Source organism: Suncus etruscus, chromosome 1 (assembly GCF_024139225.1).
Source record: "Suncus etruscus isolate mSunEtr1 chromosome 1, mSunEtr1.pri.cur, whole genome shotgun sequence".
In the NCBI taxonomy this organism is placed as follows: domain Eukaryota; kingdom Metazoa; phylum Chordata; class Mammalia; order Eulipotyphla; family Soricidae; genus Suncus; species Suncus etruscus.
This window is the reverse complement of record NC_064848.1, coordinates 192,572,663-192,595,353: the sequence shown is the minus strand read 5'-3', so window position 1 is coordinate 192,595,353 and position 22,691 is coordinate 192,572,663. Positions and strand designations below refer to the sequence as shown.

Genomic DNA, 22,691 nt, shown 5'->3' with positions numbered 1-22,691 from the left:
AAGTATAATTTTATTTTAAAAATATTAAAATTGTCAAAAAAAGAAAAAAATATTAAAACTGAGATTCCATAGTTTACAGTGTTGTTGGTAATGGTTTCTCATGCACGAATTCCAATATCACATCCCTTTACAGTGTATCTTTCTCTCTCTTAAGGACCCCAACACTTCTCCCCAACCTGACTCAGTTGTATGGATCTTCTTCTAATATATTGCCTTTAGAACTTTTGGATTGTTGCTACCTTGCTGCATAATTTTTAAGTCTCACATACCAGAAAAATCATTCTCTGTCCCTTTCTGACTGACCATGATAAGTCTAGTTCCAATTTTCATGTAATAAGATTTGTTATTTTAAGATTACAGTTTAGTGGGTTCCATTTATTTATTTATTTATTTTGGTGTTGCTAGGGAAGGAACCTGGGGACTCAGGAAAAGTATGTTCTACTGAACCCATATCACTGATCTTATCTGTTTACATTCATTCCCCTCCTTCCACAGTCAGGTCTTTGGTACTACCAATCTGATTGTTATTCTTTTAATTTTGTCTTTTCCAGAGTGATCTATAGATGAAATAACATTTTCTGTGCCCTTTTGTGCTTGTTTTTATTTCACTTAGTATGATCCTTTCTCACTTCACAGTCAGGTCTTTGGTACTACCAATCTGATTGTTATTCTTTTAATTTTGTCTTTTCCAGAATGATCTATAGATGAAATAACATTTTCTGTGCCCTTTTGTGCTTGTTTTTATTTCACTTAGTATGATCCTTTCTCACTTCACCCAAGTTGTCCATTCCTTTTCATGGCTCAGTAATTATTCTAGTCATACAGCTCTATCAGGTTATTCGGTCATCATCAGTTAATAAACTTTGAATTGTTTCTAGGTTGATCTCTGTATGTGCGTGTTTTTAATGTATAAATTTTGGTCTTGTTTTATATTTTGGAGGCATTTTTTTGGCTGCATCCAGCTGAACTCAGGATTTACTCTTGAATCTGTGGCAGGATTTAGGGACCTAAATTTAGTGCTGGAAATTGAGCTTAAGTTGATCACCTGCAAGATAAATGCCCTACTTGCTAGACTGTCTTTCCTAGCCCACCCTAACAGACATTTACATGCTCAAAAAGAAATCTCAAAAAATACTTTAAAGCCCCAGGGTGTGTCTTGGTCGTAGTCTATTGTGCCCTGCATTTCTGACACCTGGATTTGATCTCCCACACTCCTTCATAGCATAGTTGCTGAGTTCTGCCCTCCCATAGCATAAAAAGTCAGAATATGAATGAAGTATTCAAATGCCAATCTGTGAGGAAACACATAAAGATGTGATTGCTTCAGCATATGCTGTGTAGACTTAGTTTTTGAGAAGTTGCTCAGCTATTTTCTCAAATGGTTGTACCAGTACATACATTAGTGGTGTATGAGAGTTGTGATTACCTTACCTCTTAATCTGGTCACTGTATTTCAAGTTTTTAAAAAAAATGTTTAGCCTTTCTTGTGGTTGTATAGGGCTAAACTCATTGTGGTATTATATTGCATTTTTATATGATATTGTTTAATGTCTATTCATGTATGCAATATTTTTTCAATATATTCAAATCCAATTCTTTTTACTTGGTTTGTTTTTTGGGCCATACCTGATGGTTCTCAGGGTTTACTCCTGGCTGTGGGCTCAGGGATCAAACCTGGGTTGACTATGTAAAAGTGATCTACCTGCTGTACTATCTTTCCTGTCTCCTTAAATCTAATCCTAATTAGATATATTAATGACGTATTTTTATGAGTTTTTATATTTACTGAGTTTTAAAAATGCTTTTGAGAGTCCAGGGAGATAACCTAAAGGACTAAGTGCATAATTTGCATATGGAAGCCTCAGATTCAAACCCCCATACTGCAAGGTCCTCGGCTCTACTTGGAGTGACCTCTGATCATTGAGCCAGGAGTAGTATACAGCACCTCTGGCTATTGCACAAACTCCCTTTCTACAAAGAATACTCTAAGTGATTTTTTACTTTATCAAATATTTCAGATTTTCTCAGATTGTAACTTATATTTTCATCATCTTCTGGAGCTGAAGAGATAGTATAGTGAGTAGGGTGCTTGCCCTGCATGCAACTGACCCTGGCCCTCATATGGTCTTCCAATCCCTACCAAGTGATCCTTGAATGCAGAACCCAGAAAAAGTCCTACACACTGGATGTGGCCCAAAAACAAAACAAAATTTGGGGGGTGGCTGAAGTGATGGTACAGAGGTTAAGGTATATATATGCCTTGCTTGCATTGGAACCTATTTAGATTCCCAGCACCAAAGAGCCCAGCAGTTCCACAACCATGTTCCTCAAGAACATTTTTTGGTGGGGGAAGGCCACACTGGAGTGCTCAGAAGTTACTCCTGGCTCTGTCTGTACTCAGGAATTACTCTTGACAGTGTTCAGGAGACCACATGGATGCCAGGGATTAAACCCGGGTTGGCTACGTGCAAGGCAAACATCCTACCTGCTGTTCTATCGCTCTTGCCTCCATTGGCTGCCTCTTCTACCTATACACAGTAACCCCTTTCCTTTGAATTTAATTTTTCATGTTTTCATTTACAGGATCCTACCTAACCATCTAGCCTGTTGCCTCTGCCAGTTTAAAAATAATATTGAAGTTGTCTGTAAGACAGTCAAGCTACACTGTGACAATGCATGTCTGACCAATACCACACACTGTGGTGAGTGTGAATTGCCTGCTAAAATTTTTGTGTTTTATGTTCAATTTTTATGTTGATTATTGACAGTCCATTTGTAAACTAATTATATCATTGCATTGTATTTTTATGCAGAGTTCAACTCCGTGTATTTCTTTTTTAATTTTTATTTTATTGAAACCAATGTGATTTGCAAAGTCCTTCATAGTTGGGTTTCATTTTTCTAAAATTTTATTTTATTGAACTCTATATTTCTGAGAACTATTTCCCTTGGTAAAAGTCAGATTCTCAGTCACATTATTACCATGTTTTCCGGTGTATAAGGTGACTTTTTAACCCATGAAAAACTATTTAAAAGTCGGGGTTGCCTTATATGCCAGTATATGGCATGCTGAAACTTACTCCAGCTTCAGAGGCGAGTGATTCGCCCCCCCTCTTCCTGCTGCATCTCATCAAGCTGCCAGGTGTCATCACTCAGTCCTCTGCTTGTACTGATTCATCTTTCAGGGCACACAGAGGAGCTGAGTTACTGAGCACTTCATGCCCTCCAGCCTCTGGGTGTCATCGCTGGTATGTGGCTTTCCGGTGCTCAGTCCTCTGTTCAGCTTTTATGAGACACAGAGGAGGTGCTTGTCTTCTTCTAGCTGTCCTATTAATCACTGCACCCCAGCCAGCTTCTTTTGGAGGATTCCCCTCTCCCTGCTCTCAATGTAGATCATAATTAAAAAAATCACAGTCACTCACTACAAATGACAAATGTAAAATGATTGTTGACACTCTATATTGAAATCAGATCTTATATTTTTTAATTTCCATTTGGTGTGATAAGAGAGGTAGTCTTATACAGTAAATATAGCCCAAACCCTATATTTTAACAGGAAAAGTAGGGAGTCATCTTATACACTGGAAAATAAGGTACTTAAATGTATGATCTGCATAGTCAAAAGGAACAAGGTAATGTGGGTAGGGCAATTGTAAGCCCTGACATCCCATTTGGTCCTTCAAGCACCTCCAGGACTAACCCCTGAGTGCAGAGTCAGGAGTAAACCTGGCACTGCCAGGTGTGACCCAAGAACAAACAAAACCAATTAAAAAAAGAGAGAGGGATAGAGAAAGGAATAGAAGGTGGGAAGTGAGCTAGCATTTTTCGTCACAAATGTGTGTGACATTCTGGGAAAGTGGCTGGGTTCCCAGATGAGAACCTAATCATCAAATACAGTTTGTAAACTAAGTTTCTATGCAATAGATCTCAAGGTCCCTTTCCAATAAATTTTCTTTGGGGGCCGGAGAGATAACATGGAGTTAAGGCAACGTTTGCCTTTCATGCAGAAGGTCATTGATTCGAATCCCGGCATCCCATATGGTCCCCCGAGCCTGCCAGGAGAGATTTCTGAGCATGGAGCCAGGAGTAACCCCTGAGCATTGCCAGGTGTGACCCAAAATCAAAAAAAAAAAAAATTCTTTGCAATAGATCTCAAGTACCTTTATGCTTGGTTGTTTGTTTTTGTGATTTTATAGGAAAGTCTAAGTCATGTTAGTTTATGAAAGTTTAGTTTAGACTCTGAGATTGTCTGGTTCTCTAAGCAGAGGCTGCTTTCAGTCCCCTTAATGCTAGGAGGGCTTTTCCGTTCTGAGATTGCACCAAACTATGAACATGTTATAAATCTTTTTTTTTTTTTTTATGGTTTCTGGGCCACACCAGGTGACACTCAGGAGTTACTCTGGCTACGTGCTCAGAAATAGCTCCTGGCTTGGGGGACCAAATGGGATACAGGGGATTAAACTGCTGTTCGTCCTGGGCTAGCTCAGGCAAGGAAGACACCTTACTCCTTGCGCACCGTGTAAATCTTCTTTTCTTTCTTTCTTTCTTTCTTTCTTTCTTTCTTTCTTTCTTTCTTTCTTTCTTTCTTTCTTTCTTTCTTTCTTTCTTTCTTTCTTTCTTTCTTTCTTTCTTTCTTTCTTTCTTTTTTTTTTTTTTTTTGTTTAGAAAGTAGAGACATTTATTGGAAAGTAAAAGAAATAGAAACTCCCCAGCCAGAGAGGAGCTTAGTAGTGGGCAAAGTGGAGTATTTTGTGTGTGTGTGTGTGTGTGTGTGTGTGTGTGTGTGTGTGTGTGTTAATTATTAGAACAAAGAGGCAAAGAAAGAGCACAAGGTAAAGTTACAGTGGAAGGACAATCACCCATAAACAGAATTCTCAGAAGAAATCCCCTTGCTGATACCTTAATTTTGAACTTTCAGCCAAAGAACATTAAGAAAAATAAAACAGGGGCCGGGCGGTGGCGCTGGAGGTAAGGTGCCTGCCTTGCCTGCGCTAGCCTAGGACGGACCACGGTTCGATCCCCCGGCTCCCATATGGTCCCCCAAGAAGCCAGGAGCAACTTCTGAGCGCATAGCCAGGAGTAACCCCTGAGCGTCACAGGGTGTGGCCCAAAAACCAAAAAAAAAAAGAAAAATAAAACAGAACCCATGTACAATTACTTTGTCCCTCAAGTCCCCAAATTTTAGTATATTATAACATTTCTTGGCAGTGCACCATGTAAATCTTAACTCTTCCATCTCCAAAGCACTCAAGTGCTTGCAAATATTTTTTATAGAGTAATTTTATTGACACTAACTGGACTGAAACTAACTTCAGGGGCTAGGAAGATAGATGAATAGGTTGGAGCACATGAATAGGTTTAAGCACCTGCAAAATGTGTTTCCCCAAGCACTGTTGGGAGTACCCCTTGAGCTCTGCTGGGTATGGCTGGCACATGAATGCACACACATACATACATGTACACACACAGCCACAGAAAAATGTTTTCAGGCCAGAATATTATAAACATGATTTTCTTTCAGTGATCTAGGCAGATCAGATCATTTTACTTCTTACATATAAATAGTGTTGCTTATTTTTAAAATTAACCTTTTTGTTGTTTTGTTTTGGGGCCAGACCCTGTGGTACTCAGAAGTTATTTCTGACTTTGTGCTCAGAAATCACTTCTATCAGGCTCAGGGGACCATATGGGATGCTGGGGATCGAACCTGGGTTGGCAAACTCCCTGCTCACTGTGCTATCACTCTGGCCCCTTAAAAGTAACTTTGAACAGTTCTCTTATTCCCTCTCAGAGGTGGGCATAACAGTAATTTATGAATCTCCATAAGATCTGGGGATTCATTGAGAGTGAAGAATGAGTTAAACTAGAAGATCCGTTGTTGTGGTGGTTCTTGGGTACTTCATCGGTGGTGCAGGTGAAGTCTATGAAAACCAGTAGCATTAACATTGGTAACCATGTTACTTAAATTATAATAGATTTTTTAAAAGAATAGCAAAACAAAATGAATCATATAAATTAAGAATAAAATTTGGGCCAGAGAAATAGCATTTGCCTTGCATGCAGCCAACTCGGGACAGACCCAGTTTCAATTCCTGTCATCCCATATGGTCCCCCAAACCTGCCAGGAGCGGTTTCTGAGTAAAGAGCCAGGAGTAAGCCCTGAGTGCTGCCAGGTGTGAGCTGAAAATCAAAATAATAATAATAATAAAGTCTTGTAGATGAGGACTAGAAAAACTAGGAGTGTTCCGGGTGCCTAGTTACCTGTATCTTTCAAAAGTCCCCAGTCTAGCTAGAGCTCTCTGCAAGCCCTTGCTTCCTTCCTCTCTTCCCTTACTGCCCCCTCTAGGCTTCACCACCACCAAAAGCACTCTATTCCGCAAACGAAACCCAGCTGCACAATGAACTTCATGTGGTCAAAACTTTGTATGGCTCCTCAAAGAGAGTTGGGGATAGAAGAAACTAAAGGAAGGCAAAGTCAAAATCTAGGAAGTAGTTTTCTCTGATTTTACAACCTCAAATATTATTTCTTAAGTTTACTGAACACTGCACATTGTCATATACTCTGGCAAATTTCATAGCCTATAGTCAGATCTCTGCCCAGGCTTAACATGAGAGTAAGGGACTAATGAACAAAGGAATCAGTGGATAGGTGGGGAAGGGCATGTTTAGATGAGGATAAGGTAGCCAAAGGAATTTTCTTGGTTATCAATCATGGTAGCTAGACTATCAGCACACTGAGGAGGTGAAGAGGAAAAGCCCTCTCTTTGCACATGGGCAGGGCAGGATAAAGGTATGTAAACATAAGAAGCTATAGTTGATCTGTAGAAAGTCTACTGAGAAGTGAATATTTATTTTTGGTTTGGTTTGGTTTGGATTTTGGGGCCACATCTGGTGGTGCTCAGGGGTTACTCCTGGCTGTACACTCAGAAATTGCTCCTGACAGGTTGGGGGACCATATAGAATGCCAGGGATCCAATCCTGAGTTGACCATGTGTGTGTAAGGCAAATGCCCTACCTGCTGTGCTATTGCTCCATTCCCAGCAGCAATTATTTGTCTTGAATACTGGACAATTTGTCTAATGGAGCCAGTGGAACAATCGAATTATTATTCTTTGTTTGTTTGGGGACACATTCAGCAGTGCTCAGGGCTAGGGCTTAACTTCTGGCTCTTTGTCCCAAGTTCACTCATTGTGAGGCTCAAGGTCCATATGGAGTGACAGGAATTGAATCCAAGTGCAAGAAAAGTACTTACTGTGCTATTACTCTGCCCTCTACTCCCTCAGTGGAATATTCCCAAGTATATTCACTGTACTATGCCCTATTCTGAGTAAATAGCAATGATATACTCTTTTCCTTTTGTTGTTGCCAACCATTGGTATAAATTTGGGTATATCCCTTGCTCCCTGATTACTAATTACTTGACTGGAATTTATGTCTATTGATGGTAAAATTTATCCCCAATTATCTTTCATTATCAAAAGCAAGCTATTCTTTTTTTTGACAGATGAGGAAGCATCTATAAGTAACACAGAAGGGGAATTCATGAAGGTCTTACAGGCTCGGAAGAAGAATACCAGCACTGAGCTTACCATTGAACCAGAGAAGGCCTCAACAGACAGAAATAGTCTGTCAGTTTTCATGAACGATCAGCTGGACTTCAGTGATGAGAGCGACGTAATTAGTGCACTAAACTACATATTGCCTTATTTCTTGGATGGGAATCTAGAAGATGTCGAATCAACACTGTTACCCTTCATTAAACTTCTTTTTTCAAATGTGCAAAATGGAGCAAATTCTCTAGACCATTCACAAGCTAAAGAGACTCAGGGAGTGCTACAACCTGGAGCCAAAAATTCAACATATAGCAATAAGTTGAGGAAACTCCATTTTCTGGAAAACTTGTTAGATGCAAAAATTCAAGAAAAAATCAACACTATCAAAAAGGAAAAAACTGCCATGCTTATACAGTCTTTAGGGTCCAAATTTAAACGCCAGATCTTTCCAAAGAAATTGGAAATTGCCCATCCACAGGGAAAAAGCTTAGCAAAGGCTCCCCCAGGAGAGAGGCAACTATTGAGAGGGAATCAGATTCTCAAGGGCCTAAAGGACATACAGAAAAGATACTTCAGAAGAGGGGGTAGTCACAGCCGCCAGAGGAAAGAGAATGCCCAGCCAATTATGGAGAGCATTGTCCCAAAAAGAAGTCTCAGACAGCCGGCCCCAAAAGAATTGAAACAGCTCCACCTGGTAGGAAGGTGGCCCGGGAAGTTAGTGGAAAACTCCTTCCATGTGAAACCTTCATTCGTACAAGAGCGCAGGGAAGCAGTGCCCAATTTCCGGAAACAGTACTCCCTGGGCAGTGCTCCGGCCACCATTTCTGCAAAAGCCCCACCTGTGGTGAAAAACAAGTCCAAAAAGTTACGCTACACTCTCTCCATTTTAAAAGACGCAAATGCTCAAATTCAGAACATGAATTTTCCCAATCCCTCATCACGCTTTGGGAAACACTTTCGCTTCCATAAACCCTACTCTCGCCTGATCCAAAGAATGCCCAAAGCCAGAATGAATTTGAAATCAAGAAAAGAGCCAGGGCAGATGCAGGCCAAGAGGCCTCTCTTCTCCGAGGTGAGGAGCCTCATAAATTCCCCTTTACAAGAGGCTTTGCAGGCCGAGGGAGATCGGGACACTCCTCTCCTGGATTCGTTTAACCTTCCAGAATCGTCAATGGATAACACGAGTGTAGAAAACAGTCATGCTCAAAGTGGGGCTAATACCGGGCACGTTACTTCGCCACACAAAACCATCAGTAACTCCAGCACTAGTCGGGAGAAGGGCACTAGAACCACGAACGTCATGCTGAGCATCAAACAATCCAGTGACACGCTGTGGGAGTACCAGAATGTGATTACGGAAATCACCCCCAGTTTCTCAGACTCTACTACACCAAAACCAAATCCCGGTGATCAACTTGAAATTCAGCTCAACCAACAGCTGCGGACCCTCATCCCCAACAACGATGTAAGGAGACTGATTGCTCATGTCATCCGAACCCTGAAAATGGACTGCTCTGACAGCCAGGTGCAGCTGGCCTGTGCCAAGCTCATCTCCAGAACCGGTCTCCTGATGAAGCTTCTGAGTGAGCAGCAAGAAGTGAAGGTCTCCAAGGCAGAATGGGATACAGACCAATGGAAGACGGAGAACTATATCAATGAGAGTACGGAAGCCCAGAGTGAGCAGAGAAAGACCGAGTCAAGCGAGGTGAGGACACCTTCCCACCACTGACCAGCCTTCACTCAAGGTTTTTGGGTTGTGCCATGAGACACAAGCAGAAAGACCAGAGGCTCCTGTTCCCTCTCTCTTCTCTCTCTCCCCTTTCTCTCTCTCTCTCATCTCTCTTCCCTTTTCCTCTCTCCTCTTTCTCTCCCCTTTTCTCTTTTCCCTCTCCCCTCTCTCCTCTTTCTCCTCCCTCCTCCTCTTCTCCCTCTTAACAACTCTATCTTTCTCTCTCTCCCTCACTTCCCTACCCCTCTCTCTCTCTCCTTGGCCACCCAACTTGACTGTCCCAGGGTATTGCTATTTTAGGACAGATAAGAAGAGGATTTCATATACTAGGTCAATTAACTGTAGAAGAAAAGGTTAACTACAAGATTATAACATTTAGTGTGTTCTTTTTTTTCTTTTGAGCCACACCCAGCAGCACTCAGGGAACTCCTGGATTTGCACTCAGAAATAACTCGTGGCAGGCTTAGGGGACCATATGGGATGCCAGGAGTTGAACCTGGATCAGACCTGTGCAAGGCAAACACTTTACCTAGTTGTGTTCTTTAGAACATAGAGGGACCATGGAGATTGTTCAACAGGAGAGCCCCAAGCACTGAGCTAGGAGTAGCTCCTGAGCACCAATGGGTATGGCTATATAAACCTAACTATATAGAACAAAACCCTATATACCACTCACTTGAGAGAATGGGGTTTTAGACTTCTGTAAGAACAGTTAGCTACTCTTTAGGCTTAAAAATAGTCAACGTCGGGGCCGGCGCAGTGGCACTAGAGGTAAGGTGTCTGCCTTGCAAGTGCTAGCCTAGGGCGGACCGTGTTTCAATCCCCTGGTGTCCCATATGGTCCCCCAAGCCAGGAGTGACTTCTGAACGCATAGCCAGGAGTAACCCCTGAGCATCAAATGGGTGTGGCCCAAACCCCCCCCCCAAAAAAGTCAACGTTTATCTTTTTGTCTTAAAAGTAATTTATTTTTTTTTTTAGCTCACAAAAGAAGTTCCAGGATATGGCTATAACAACAAATTAATCTTGGCAATATCTGTAACTGTAGTAGTCATGATATTGATTATTATTTTCTGTCTCATTGAGGTAAGACCAATTCATTTAGATTTCCAGGATATAATCTGTCTTTATACTATAATCATGGGCTACAAATAGAAAATGAAAGCCCTCTTCCTTCCTACTGACACTTGATTTTCCTTTTCACTGTGAATACTAAGATATGTGTGCTTTTCATATTGCAGAGATTATCTGAAGAACTGTCACAGACACCCCACTTTCAGGAGATCTCTGTGGGATTGGAACCCAAATAACAAGCCTTTAGACTTTTTTGAGAAGTTAAGATTAAGAAGACCAGACCATGGGGTTGGAGCACTAGTACAGCGTGTAGGGCACTTGCCTTGCTCATGGCGACCCAGGTTCAATTCCCTGGCATCCCACATGGTTCCTGGGACCCCGCCAGGAGTGATTCTTGAGCATAGCACAGGAATAAGCCCTGAGCATCACTGGATATGACCCATTAAAACAAACAAAAACAACAACAAAAAGAGGTTTGAAGTTGAAATAGCATCAGGCTTGTGTGTTATGTGTTTGGGCCCACACATTGTGATGTTCAGGGGCTACTTCCAACTCAGTGCTGGAGGAGAGAGATTGTCGCTTCTGGTGGTTCTCAGGGGACCCTGCTGTGGCAGAGCTGCCCTCTTGTACGCAAAGCATGTACTCTTACCTTGAGTGCTCACTCTAACTGGTCCCAATAATAGACATTTTTTCATAATTCAAAAGTATTTTGAATGTGATTTGATATATTCAACACTCATTGCCATTCTGCTACTGATTGTTTTCCTCATTGACTAGAATAATCAAATACATGCAATTTCCACCTCATGGAACCTCTAAAGATAAAGATGTTATATTGTTGATCCAATGCACTTCCCTGGTACTCTCTTCTCTAGTCTTTTAGACACTGTCTCAGTAGATGCAATACTCCAGATGGGACTGGGAAGCAAACCCCAAGGGTTAGTACCAAGCTCTGTGTGAGGGAGGCAGGAATTAAGTCCTCAGTCCTTCCTGCTCCCCCAGAATTACCTAGAGCTACTTCTCAGCAGCAAGCCAAGAGTAGTTCCTTGTACTGCTGGGTGTGGTCCCAAATCAAACATACTAGCACTACACTAAATGCCTGCATTGGTTGTGCTGGGACATCTGTAAAATAGTAGTCTGCTCAAGGAGCTTAAGCTTGCTCCATTTGTCTTCTATTCAATTAGATACCTGTTCCTTTTCCCAGCAGGCAGCAGCACTAACTCTAAAAAAGTGATTTCAGGAAGATATCACTTGCATATATGAGGCCCAGAGAGATGATTAAAAAGATTGAAACTAATGGAGGAGATAGCACAGTGGTAGGGTGTTTGCCTTGCATGCAGCAGATGGTGGTTTGAATTCCAGCATCCCATTTGGTCCCCCGTGCCTACCAGGAGCGACTTCTGAGTGCAGATCCAGGAGTAACCCCTGAGCACCACCAGGTGTGACCTCAAAAAAAACCTCCCCAAAACAAAAAAGACTGAACACTCAACTCACTATGCTTGCAAGAGCGCCAGGTTCTAGCCATAGCACTTCATAGTCCCAGAGCACCACTCCAAGAGTCATTCCCCAAACACTAACCACCAGATCAAAAGACAATACCGGGGCTGGGCGGTGGCGCTGGAGGTAAGGTGCCTGCCTTGCCTGCGCTAGCCTAGGACGGACCGAGGTTCGATCCCCGGGCGTCCCATATGGTCCCCCAAGAAGCCAGGAGCAACTTCTGAGCGCATAGCCAGGAGTAACCCCTGAGCGTCACAGGGTGTGGCCCAAAAACCAAAAAAAAAAAAAAAAAAAAGACAATACCAAAAAGTGATTTCTGGGGTTAGGTATATAGTTTAGTGATATTGCATTTGTCTTTCATGTGTGAGGCCCTGGGTTCAATCCCTGGCAGGAAAAACAACAACCAACACATAATTAGAATAAATTAGAAGCAGTAGTAGAGAGAAGGAGAGAGGGAAAGAGAGAGAAAAAGAGAGGGGGGGAATTTTGTGAACCTTTCATAGGCCTAAGCCTTTGCTAGATTTGAGCAGCTGTCTATGATACCACTAGCAAACACAAACACAGTACTGACTGATACCAAGCACAGGGCAAAGATTTTATGTGTTGTCTGATTTTATCCTTACAATCCTCTAAGGATTATTATCATTATTTTTAGTTGTTTTAGGGTGCCTGGTACTGAACCCATGTCTCATGCATGGCCTCATCCCTCTTTTGAAGATGGAGGTCAACTCCACATCCCACTATTTCGTTTTATCTTTTTTTTTTTTTTTTTTTTTTTTTTTGGTTTTTGGCTCATACCTGTCGGTGCTCAGGGGTTACTCCTGGCTCTAGCTCAGAAATCACTCCTGGCAGGCTCGGGGGACCATATGGAATGCCAGGATTCAAACCACTGTCCTGCATGCATGGCAAACACCCTACCTCCATGTTATCTCTCTGGCCCCCTCATTTTATCCTTTTTGGAGAAAAGAATGTCAGAAATGTTCAAAGCATTGAAATTCAGGGGCTAGAGTGGTGGCACAGAGGTAGGGCATTTGCCTTGTATGCTGATGAACTGCAGTTCGATCCCCCGTTGTTCCATATGATTCTCCAAGCCAGGAGCGATTTATAGGCACATAGGAGTAACACCTGAGCATTACTGGGTGTGGCCCCAAAACCAAAAAAAAAGGGGGAGGCATTGAAATTCATTCAAAGTCAGCTAAAGAGTTGACATATTTATTTATTTATGGTTTGGGGGCCACCCTTGTCTAGTGCTCAAAACTTATATCTGGGGGGCCGGAGAAATAGCTTGGAGGTAAGGCATTTGCCTTGCATGCAGAAGGATGGTGGTTCAAATCCTGGCACCCCATTTGGTCCCCCGAGACTGCCAGGAGTGATTCTGAGTGTAGAGCCAGGAGTAACCCCTGAGCGCAGCCAGGTGTGACCCTCCCCCTCCCAAAAAAAAACACAACAACTTATCCCTGGCTTTATGCTCAAGAATCACTACAGGTGGATCACAGAACCATATGAATGCCAAAGATTGAACCACATGCAAGGCAAGAGCCTTACCCACTGTACTATCTTTTTCTTTTTGTTTTGTTTTTGGGGCCACACCCGTTTGATGCTCAGGGGTCACTCCTGGCTAAGCACTCAGATATCACCCCTGGCTTGGGGGGAACATATGGGACACTGGGGGATCGAACCACGGTCCTTCTTTGGCTAGCGCTTGCAAGGCAGACACCTTACCTCTAGCGCAACCTCACTGGCCCCTGTACTATCTTTCTAACCCCAGGAATTAGCATTTAATATAAAGAACATTTATTGCTTTTTGTTTTGGGGGGAGGGGGTCATCCCAAGTATAACCATGTTTTATCCCTTGTAAGACTTGACTTTTCTCATTACATTGATTAGGACTCAATAGCAGTGAACAGTGGCAGTGACAAAGATATCCTACTTTACATTTTATTTTATTTTATTTGCACAGCAGTGCACAGGGCTGACTCCTGATTCTGTACTCAGGTATCACTCCTAGTGGGGTTTGAGGGACCATGTGGGGTGCCGGGAATTGAACCCAAGTGGGCTACATACAAGGAAATTACACTCTCTGTTGTAAAGTCACTCAAGTCTCCAGACTTTTATTCTTGACATAAACCAATGTTGCTTTTTAGGTTCTCTTAGATACTTTTATTTTCCTACCTCATAGTTTTTTATTTGAAATTATTAATGTTCATGAAGACAGTCACTAAGTTGTATTACAAAATATGCAAGATTCTAAATTATGTGCTATGGTACAATCAAAGAACTAACTGAACAGGAGAGAATTCCTATTCTCTAAAAGTTCTCTCATTGGGTGGATATGGGAAAACGAAATTAATAAGGTTGTAGAGAAATTGGTCACTATGATGATACACGTGATCATAATACACTATGATATTTTTTTAACAGATTTATACTCATAGACCAGAGGACGGTAAAGATGGAAGATCGTGGTAAATATTAGTCTATCAGTCTTTCCATTACAGTGGACATCTACCCATGACTTTAGCCCTATGATATAGGCCTGACAGTTCAGTGTTAGGGTCCCAGGGCCCAGAAATGTGGCACTGCTTGGCCCACCATGTGGGGTGGCAGTTCCCTAAGCCAGCCCAGACATGCTTAGGGAGGACATCTGGTGCAGAGGATCAGAAATGGAGCCTCATGCCTGCAAGGCTTATGCTCTGGCCCTTTGAACTATCTTTCCAGTAGCTCAAGGGCTACTCTAGCCTTGGTGGTCAGAATGGTGCTGGGAATTGAAGCCAGGGCCTCACACATACAAGGCAAGTACTCTACCACTGAGCTACATCCGAAGCCTCAGTCTCTTCCTTTTATAATAAGAATGGAGAAAAAAATGGAAGATACCTTGCCCAGAGACACATCTGCTGGAGAGTGGGAAAGAGGATAGTCCAGTCCCTACCCCTGGGCACCTCTCCATTGATCCACCTAAGTGCATAAGATGAGAACTGCATTTCTTACCTCCACTTGGCACTCATGATCTGTGCACACTTACTGTCTGTAAAGCAGGTTATGGTGCATGGGGATGGTCTCTCCTCACGCCTTGATGTTGCTCCTGGTCTTGATGCTAATGTTCATGGGTGGTTATTGTAGGGTAAAGGCTAGCAACTTGACTAATTGCACATAGACATTTACTCCAATTCAGCATCTGGGATTAAGTAGCTAGAAAGATAGAATTACCTCCCCTCCCCACCACCACCTCCAGCCCCCAGCAAAGGATGCCTGAGGGACTAAGTCCAGATAGTACCTATGGAAAGACTTCTGGACAGTCTTTAGTTCATACTTTATACTTTAGCTCTATGTGCAGTTCGTTCATTGCACAAGGGCAGTGTCAAGGGCCTGGAAGGCAAGTAGAGCTCAATATTCTGCTTGTTCTCCAAGCCAAGCTACATGTTAAAAGTTTCCCAGGAGACTTTGGGGTTACTTTGGATGGTCTTGACGATTCCCTAAAAGCATGCATGGGATCTTAAGATCTCAGTTCTTTGGTAGTTTTACTCATCATAGCTATGAACCAAGGTACCTATTTAGTTGTCCTAGTAAGACCAGAGACCTCCATCATGGGAAGTGGGGTAAATCAAGAAAGATGAATGTCTGTGTTTTCCTTCAAGGTCCTTCTTTGGATTCCTGCTGCATAGGAAAAGTTCACCTGAAAGCGAGAGTCAGGTAACCATGGGGAAGAAGGATGGTACCCAGAGGCAGGAGAGAGCTGGCAGGGGGTACAGAGTCATGAGCTCCCTTCCCATTTTCTAGGAGGGCTTTTTCTGGCGAAGGCCCCTGTGGCTAAGGGATATGTACAGGCCTCTTAATGCCACACGCAAGAAAAACATGGCACAGAAGCTCCACGACAAAGATTCTTCTGATGAGGACGAAATTTACCGCAAGAGCACAGGGTAAATGATGGGGAAAGTCTGATTCTCTGCTGAAGTCAGGAGATGGTGAGCTGTGAAACTGTCCCTTTCAAGAGTGAAAGCCATGGCTTTGTTGTTCTTGTTCTAGGACACTCAGTGAAAGTGGGGCAACGAAGGGGGCCAAGGGAGCTCCTGAGAAAGGGGCCCAAGGAAAGAAGGCAAAACAGAAAAAGGAGACAGCGCGTGAGCCCCAGGCAGCATCAGTGCCCCCGGCACCACCAATGCCCCAGGCAGCACCTTCAGCCCAGGCAGTATCTTCGGCCCAATCAGCACCTTCGGCCCAATCAGCACCTTCAGCCCAGTCAGCACCTTCGGTCCAGTCATCACCTTCGGCCCAGACAGCACCAACACCGCAGTCATCACCTTCGTCCCAGGCAGCACGAACGCCGAAGGCAGCACCAGCACCGAAAGCAGCACCAACACCAAAGGCATCACCAATACCAAAGGGGAAGGCATCACCAACGCCGAAGGCATCACCAACGCCGAAGGCATCACCAAAGCCAAAGGCATCGCCAGTGCCCAAGGCAAGACCAGTGCCCGCTGGGCCCAAGAAAACTAAATCGGCCACTGAGTGAAGCAACATGCTTACCACCACCTAAACTTTGTATTTTCTGAAAAGCTTCTCAGCAATTCCTATAAAAAGCTAATTTTAATATGTAAATGTGTTACATGAATAATTCTAACAATGGGGTGGGGATTTAAAACTAAAAAGAGGGGCCTAGGGTCAGATTTGTGGTGTGGAGTGGTAAGGTGTCTGCCTTGCTGGCGCTAGCCTAGGACAAACAGCAGTTCGATCCCCTGGCATCCCATATGGTCCCCCAAGCCAGGAGCTATTTTTGGGCACATAGCCAGGAGTAACCCCTGAGCGTCACCGGGTATGCCCCCCCACCAAAATAAAAAAAGAGAGTTCTGGAGCAATAACACAGCGGTGAGGGCATTTGCCTTGCATCATATGGTTCCTGAGCACCACTGGGTGTGGCCCACAAATTAAAAAACAAAAACAAAAACCAACCTAAAAAGAGGCCAACGTTCTTTGGGCCATATTCAGTGGCACTCAGGGGTTACTCCTGGCTGTGCACTCAGAAATTGCCCCTGGCAGGCTTGGAGTGTCATATGGGATGTTGGGGATCAAACCTGGATCTGTCCCAGGTTGGCAGCATGCAAGGCAAACACTTTATTGCTGTGCTATCATTCTGGCTGAGGGCCAACAGCAGGAAAAGCAGGACTGGGCTGGACTCCTTCTCGCAGCCAAGAATGGATGGGATCTTCTCCCCCATTTCCTCAGTATATTTAGTCCTGGGGAGCCAGAAAAACTATCAGCCTCGAGGGGTGTTGGTTACTAAACCGACTCACAACCAATCGACCTGGTGCTCTCTCCAGGGGCTCACCAAGTGCCATAGTGCATCACAACATACTGAACTATTGCCCCTAATTCTGGGCACTCTGTTGGGATCTTGAAATTGCCAGAACATCTGCATTAGAGCCACCTCCATCATTGATGCTAGGGCTTATCTTTTTCCCAAGCTCTCAAACTTGCTCACAAATGTGTGCCCTAGCTCAGTATGAGGTTTTCTTTCCTTAGAAAACAGCAGAGGGCCCGGAGAGATAGCACAGTGTCGTTTGCATTGCAAGCAACCGATCCAGGACCAAAGATGGTTGGTTCGAATCCCGGTGTCCCATGTGGTCCCCCGTGCCTGCCAGGAGTTATTTCTGAGCAGACAGCCAGGAGTAATCCCTGAGCACCGCCGGGTGTGACCCAAAAACCGGAAAAAAAACCAGCAGAAAGTTTATCATTTTTGTTTTAACTAAACAAAATAATTAACGCTGTGCATGTATCTTGCAGACTACTGACGCCTACTGATCCCCAACATCACATATTGTCCCCAAGCCAAACCAAGAGTCACTCCTAAATACAAAGAATATCTCCTGATTATTACCAGGTGTGACAACTAGCCCCCACACTCCCAAAATATGTGATTAATAATTGTCCAAGTGTCTTTCCTCAGACATGTACTTCAGAAAACATTGATGAAGCCTTTCTCCATTGTCCAAGGCTCCCCTGGTCCCATCTGGCTCAATCCTGCACTGTGCCCTCCTCTTCCTTCCCCACCTGAGATAGTCCCAGGGTTGTAGTTAGATCCAGCAGCAAAGGAAGTGTAATTTGCAGAGCAGCACATACCTCCACTCTTGTAGTAGAGTATTTAATAACCTTCATACACCCAAAGATGATCACACCTTGAACATTTGTAAGCCAGTAGACATTGAGAAAAAAGTTCTAAATAGAAGCAAGGGAATTATATAGTGGAAGCAAGGAAAAGAAATGATAAATGAGGGGCCGGAGAGATAGCATGGAGGTAAGGCATTTGCCTTTCATGCAGAAGGTTATTGGTTCGAATCCCGGCATCCCATTTGGTTCCCCATGCCTGTCAGGGGCGATTTCTGAGCGTAGAGCTAGGAGTGACCCCTGAGCAGTGCCAGGTGTGACCCAAAAACCAAAAAAAAAAAAAAAATGATAAATGAGCAAGATCCATTCACCTACCTAAAGGAGCAAAATCAGTGCTGACTCTTTAATAAGAGATGAAAAGTAATGTGAACCTTGGGGTAACAGCACAGATCCTCTGAGGAATGAGGTGCAAGGAGCATGGGCTGTACTATCACTCCAGCCCCAAGTCATCTTATTTAACTCTAGTGCTTATGGGTCTTTCAGCAACTGAGCTTATAACCAAAAATGCGAGGGCACATGGATTTGGCTCTTATTCAATAAGCTATGTAATAACATCACCAAACTGGGTGACTATTCTACCCCCATTGGTTTGGCTTCTGATAACTAGCGAACCTGAATTATTCCTTACTTATGTGTGTCTCATATCCTCATGGGCCCAGGTTGAAGAGGAGGTGACCCAAGAGAAATTTCAGAGACAGGCAGAAACACAGTGGTGGCAGACTTGCATCTATCTCATACCAGAGGTCAATGCCAGACTTGTGGCCTTGCCTAAAGTCAAGATATGAAAAAGTGCCCCCTTCCCCAGCTTGAGCCCCATCAGGAATGCAGGTGCAGGTCTTGCTTTTGGGGGAGCAAGACCAAAGTTCTTTCTCCAGGGACATGAATAAGTCTTGGCTTGGAAGCTGCCTGTTAAGTTCCACTCTTGGGAAGAAAAGGAAGATTAGCCACAGACTCTCTCAGGTTCTGATCCTGAGAAGGCAGGAGATTCAGAACTGAGTTGGAGAGAGAGTGAATAGGGGACCACTTGCCCTGCATGTGGCCTTACCCCTATTTAATCCTCTGAACATCATAGGCCTCCCAAGCCTGCCTGGAGTAATCCCTGAGCACAGAGATGAGAATAACTGAGCACCACCATGTGTGACCCAAAACCCTCCTAACCTGTTCCCCATAGAATCATGTCTCCTCCTCTCTGGAGGTTAGTACCCCTCATGAATGACACAAAAGATTATTTCTTTATCAGATGGACAGTTTCTTCTCCCCAGATGATTCCTTTAGAATGAGACTGACCTAAAGGTCAGCAAACAATACTGTATATTTGACCCATAAGCTACAAAGGAGCAATGCCATTTGGATTTGGACTCTCTACCAAGACCTTGTAGCTTCAAATACTATATCCACTGCTCATTTAGTCACTTTCTAAAGAAAGGCTTTCGGTCGAGTTCACTTACAAACAGTTGTCTAATATCTGCCACTGATTTGTCATCTGAAATGAAAATGACACATGATTAGAGATAGTCTAAGAGGAAAGTTAAAATGGCACATGGAGGGATCTGCGTGGAATTTAAGATGAGCTTATGAACAGTGAAACTGGCCACCAGAGCCCTATTGCTTCCCACCAATGCCAGCATCTTGTTGGCCCCTCTTACCCTGGCACAAGCCCATTGGGCCTAGATGTTCTACTTGAGAATCTGCCTTTCTCAGTAGTCTTTGTTCTTGAGTAGGAACCTTAAGGGAGCTAACATGTATCCTCTAGAAAGCTACATGGTCCATCACCATGGGAGTGCAGGCCTATGGCACGCGGGGTATATAGGTTTTAGGAGGACCATTTGTTTTCCCCAGTCCATTAAAGGGGTGATTCAGTTTCAAACTCAAGCACATCTCAGACTCAAGCAGATCTTTCAAAAAACGGGAAACAGGAGGATGAGTTGTTGCAAGTGGGGACGGTAGCCCAAAGAACTGCCAAGTCACCCCCTGGGCTCACTAGTCACCTTGCAACAGATGAGTAGCTACACATAACTGTTGCAAAAGAAAAAGACATGAGATTTCTGTGAGACATGCCTAGAAATATTGCCAGACACGAGACCCTGGGGTGGGCTGTTGTTTTCAGAGAAGGGAACTGGAAGGTTTCAATGCCATGTTCTTTGGGGAGAGGGGCACACCTGGTAGTGGTTGGAGTCTATTCCTGGCTTTTGCTCAGGAGTCACCCCAGGTTATACAGATCACTGAAGTCACGCTGCAGACTAAAAGGTAAGAAGAGAAGGGAGCTGGGAAGTGACGCTAAAGAAGCAGCGAGCAGGAAGTTGGGGGATGACCATTGTGTGATAGGCCCAGGATGTAACTCGAATCCACTGCACAGTAGCCTGGAGAGAGAAATTCACAGGGACTGGCCCTCTTACAGCTGCCCTGGAGCACTTGAGAATGGAAATGCCTGCTAAGGATATTGAGTGGGGGTGAAGGAGAAAAGATGAAGCCACCAAGGGGATGTGAGGGAGAGAGGTGCTCAGTTCACATTATTAGATTCTGTGGGAAGCAATGTTTACAGCCACAATTGTTATAGCCCCCAAACAACCAATTGGTTGGTTTGTGGGGGTTCACTCATTGCTACTCAAGGGCTACTCAGCTCTGCTTGGGGGTCACTGGTGGTGCTTAGGGGTTCATAAAGTGCCAGGGATTGGGAACCAGGCCTCCTACAGCAAAGCATGTTCTCATCCCTTTGAGCTCTCCCCCATGGGCTTCGTACTTTTTTTTCGGAAAGCTGTTAATGGTATGAAGAGTTAGTCCTGTGCTTTCTCTTGCTTCAAAACCCAGTTGCTCAGTCACTGAACTTTATTGACTCTTCAATTAGAACAGAAAGGGCTGGCTGAGAATCCAGTTCCTACCATATATTTTCTGTATGACCTTGGACCTCCAAGTTGGACTTTTCAGGTCTTTATTCCTCTACACTTCCACTTTTTTTTACGTGGGATCTCATCTCCTGTGCCAGGGATTAAATGAAGGCCTCCTGCTCGTAAAGCAGACACTTACCCCGAAACATCTCTGGGTCCCAAACTTGTAAATATTTTTCTTTTGGTGGTGCCAGTGAACAAACACAGGGCCTCACATATGCAATGCAAGTGTTCTACCACTGAACCATCCTTTATACCCTTGCCAAATATAGGCCCCCTGCTCAAACCTGCATTCTGTTTGTTAGGCACACCAGACTACTCAGTACTTACTTCTGGTTCTATGCAAAGGGATCACTTCAGAAGGGAATTAGGGTACAAAATGAAACTGAACCAAGCTGGCTACTTGCAAAACAAATACCTTAACTGAACTATCTCTCAGTCCACTTCTACCATTTCCTTCACTGTACCAGAGGTTAACAATGGTGCCCATGGTTCTGAAAAAGGAATTTACACAAGACAAATCCCAATTCCTACCTGGCACACAGGGGGCTTAGATTTTCAACAAGCATTAAATCTTTCATCCCAATTTCCAATAAACATTAACTATTTCATCCCTAATCTCCCAATCCAGACAGAGAATCTAAAGTTTTATTATTATTTGAGTCATGTGCCATAGCCAGCCTTGGATTAATCTTACCAGTTATACTAAACCTAATTCACCCTCATCAAACTTTCATTCTCATCTACCCTGGCTTAATATAACCCTAATCCTAGCTTTTGCCTAACACAACTGTTTACCAGTCAGCATAAATCTTTTACCCTCACTCTTTCTCCTTCCTTTCTTCCCTTTCAAAGTTTAATTTAGGAGCCAGGACTTACAATACTGTTAATTGTAGAATTTCATGCATAAAACTTTCCAACACTAAAAAAACAGAAACAAAACAAAACAAAACAAAAAAACTTTCCAACACTGCATCCTCCACCAGTGTCTTCCCTTATTTCTTCACCCTGGTAAACTCCCAATGAAGATCAGTTCTCAGATTCTGTTGTCTTTCGACATTATTTCCTTACTATGTTTCTTTACATCCCACATATGAGGGAGATCACTCTATATCTCCTTAACTTCATTTAGCATCATATTCTCCATAAATAAAAGCAAATTTCATTATGCCATCATTTCTTACAGCCAAATAATAGTCCATTGTGTATTTGGGCCTTTAAAAATAGTTTATTGGGGCCAGAGTGATAGCAGAGTGGGTAGGGCTTTTGCTTTGCATGCAAGACTCCAGTTGGATTTGCTGCAATCATTCCCTAATCTGCCAGGAGTAAGTTTCTGAGCTCAAAACCCTCTGAGAGTGGATCCAAAATTAAAAAAATCAAGTTCCTTTATCTCATCATCTATTCTTGGACATTTGGATCGGTTCCATCTTTTGCTATTGTAAAGAGTGCTGCAGTGACTAGAGGGTGCAAATGTTATTTTCTGAATGATTTTCGACCCTTGGGGATGGAAATGCCAAAAAAGAAAATGGTGGTGTACAGAACTTCTGGAGGTATAAGAAATAGTGAGAGAGAGAAAAGTTTCCCCAGACAGACCCTGGGCAAGAAGGTCCAATTTGGGTTTGAGCTCTGTCCCTTCACGCCGAAGGGAGGCAAAGAGGGGTGGCGTTAGGAAACCCATCTTAGGAATGGGCCAGCTTCGTTCACTGAAGCCAAGGCATAGTCCAGGGCTTCTCAATTATTTTCTGTCATGTCCCCCTAGGAAAAAGGAAATATTTTTCGCGGCCCCGCGCGACTGTA

The 22,691-nt window shown here is 43.5% G+C and overlaps 1 protein-coding gene across 1 annotated transcript in view; it reads left to right on the top strand.

Moving 5' to 3' along the window:
* The window catches only part of LOC126001028 (leucine-rich repeat-containing protein 37A2-like), a 46,794-nt gene extending 30,450 nt beyond the window's left edge, over positions 1-16,344 (top strand). Inside the window, exons 9-15 of the mRNA XM_049768200.1 lie at positions 2,584-2,702; positions 7,505-7,776; positions 8,032-9,258; positions 10,261-10,365; positions 15,628-15,767; positions 15,874-15,968; positions 16,016-16,344. Coding sequence (XP_049624157.1) covers positions 2,584-2,702; positions 7,505-7,776; positions 8,032-9,258; positions 10,261-10,365; positions 15,628-15,767; positions 15,874-15,968; positions 16,016-16,344 — 2,287 coding nt within the window. The remainder of the gene's footprint in view (positions 1-2,583; positions 2,703-7,504; positions 7,777-8,031; positions 9,259-10,260; positions 10,366-15,627; positions 15,768-15,873; positions 15,969-16,015) is intronic.
* Positions 16,345-22,691: the final 6,347 nt, after the last annotated feature.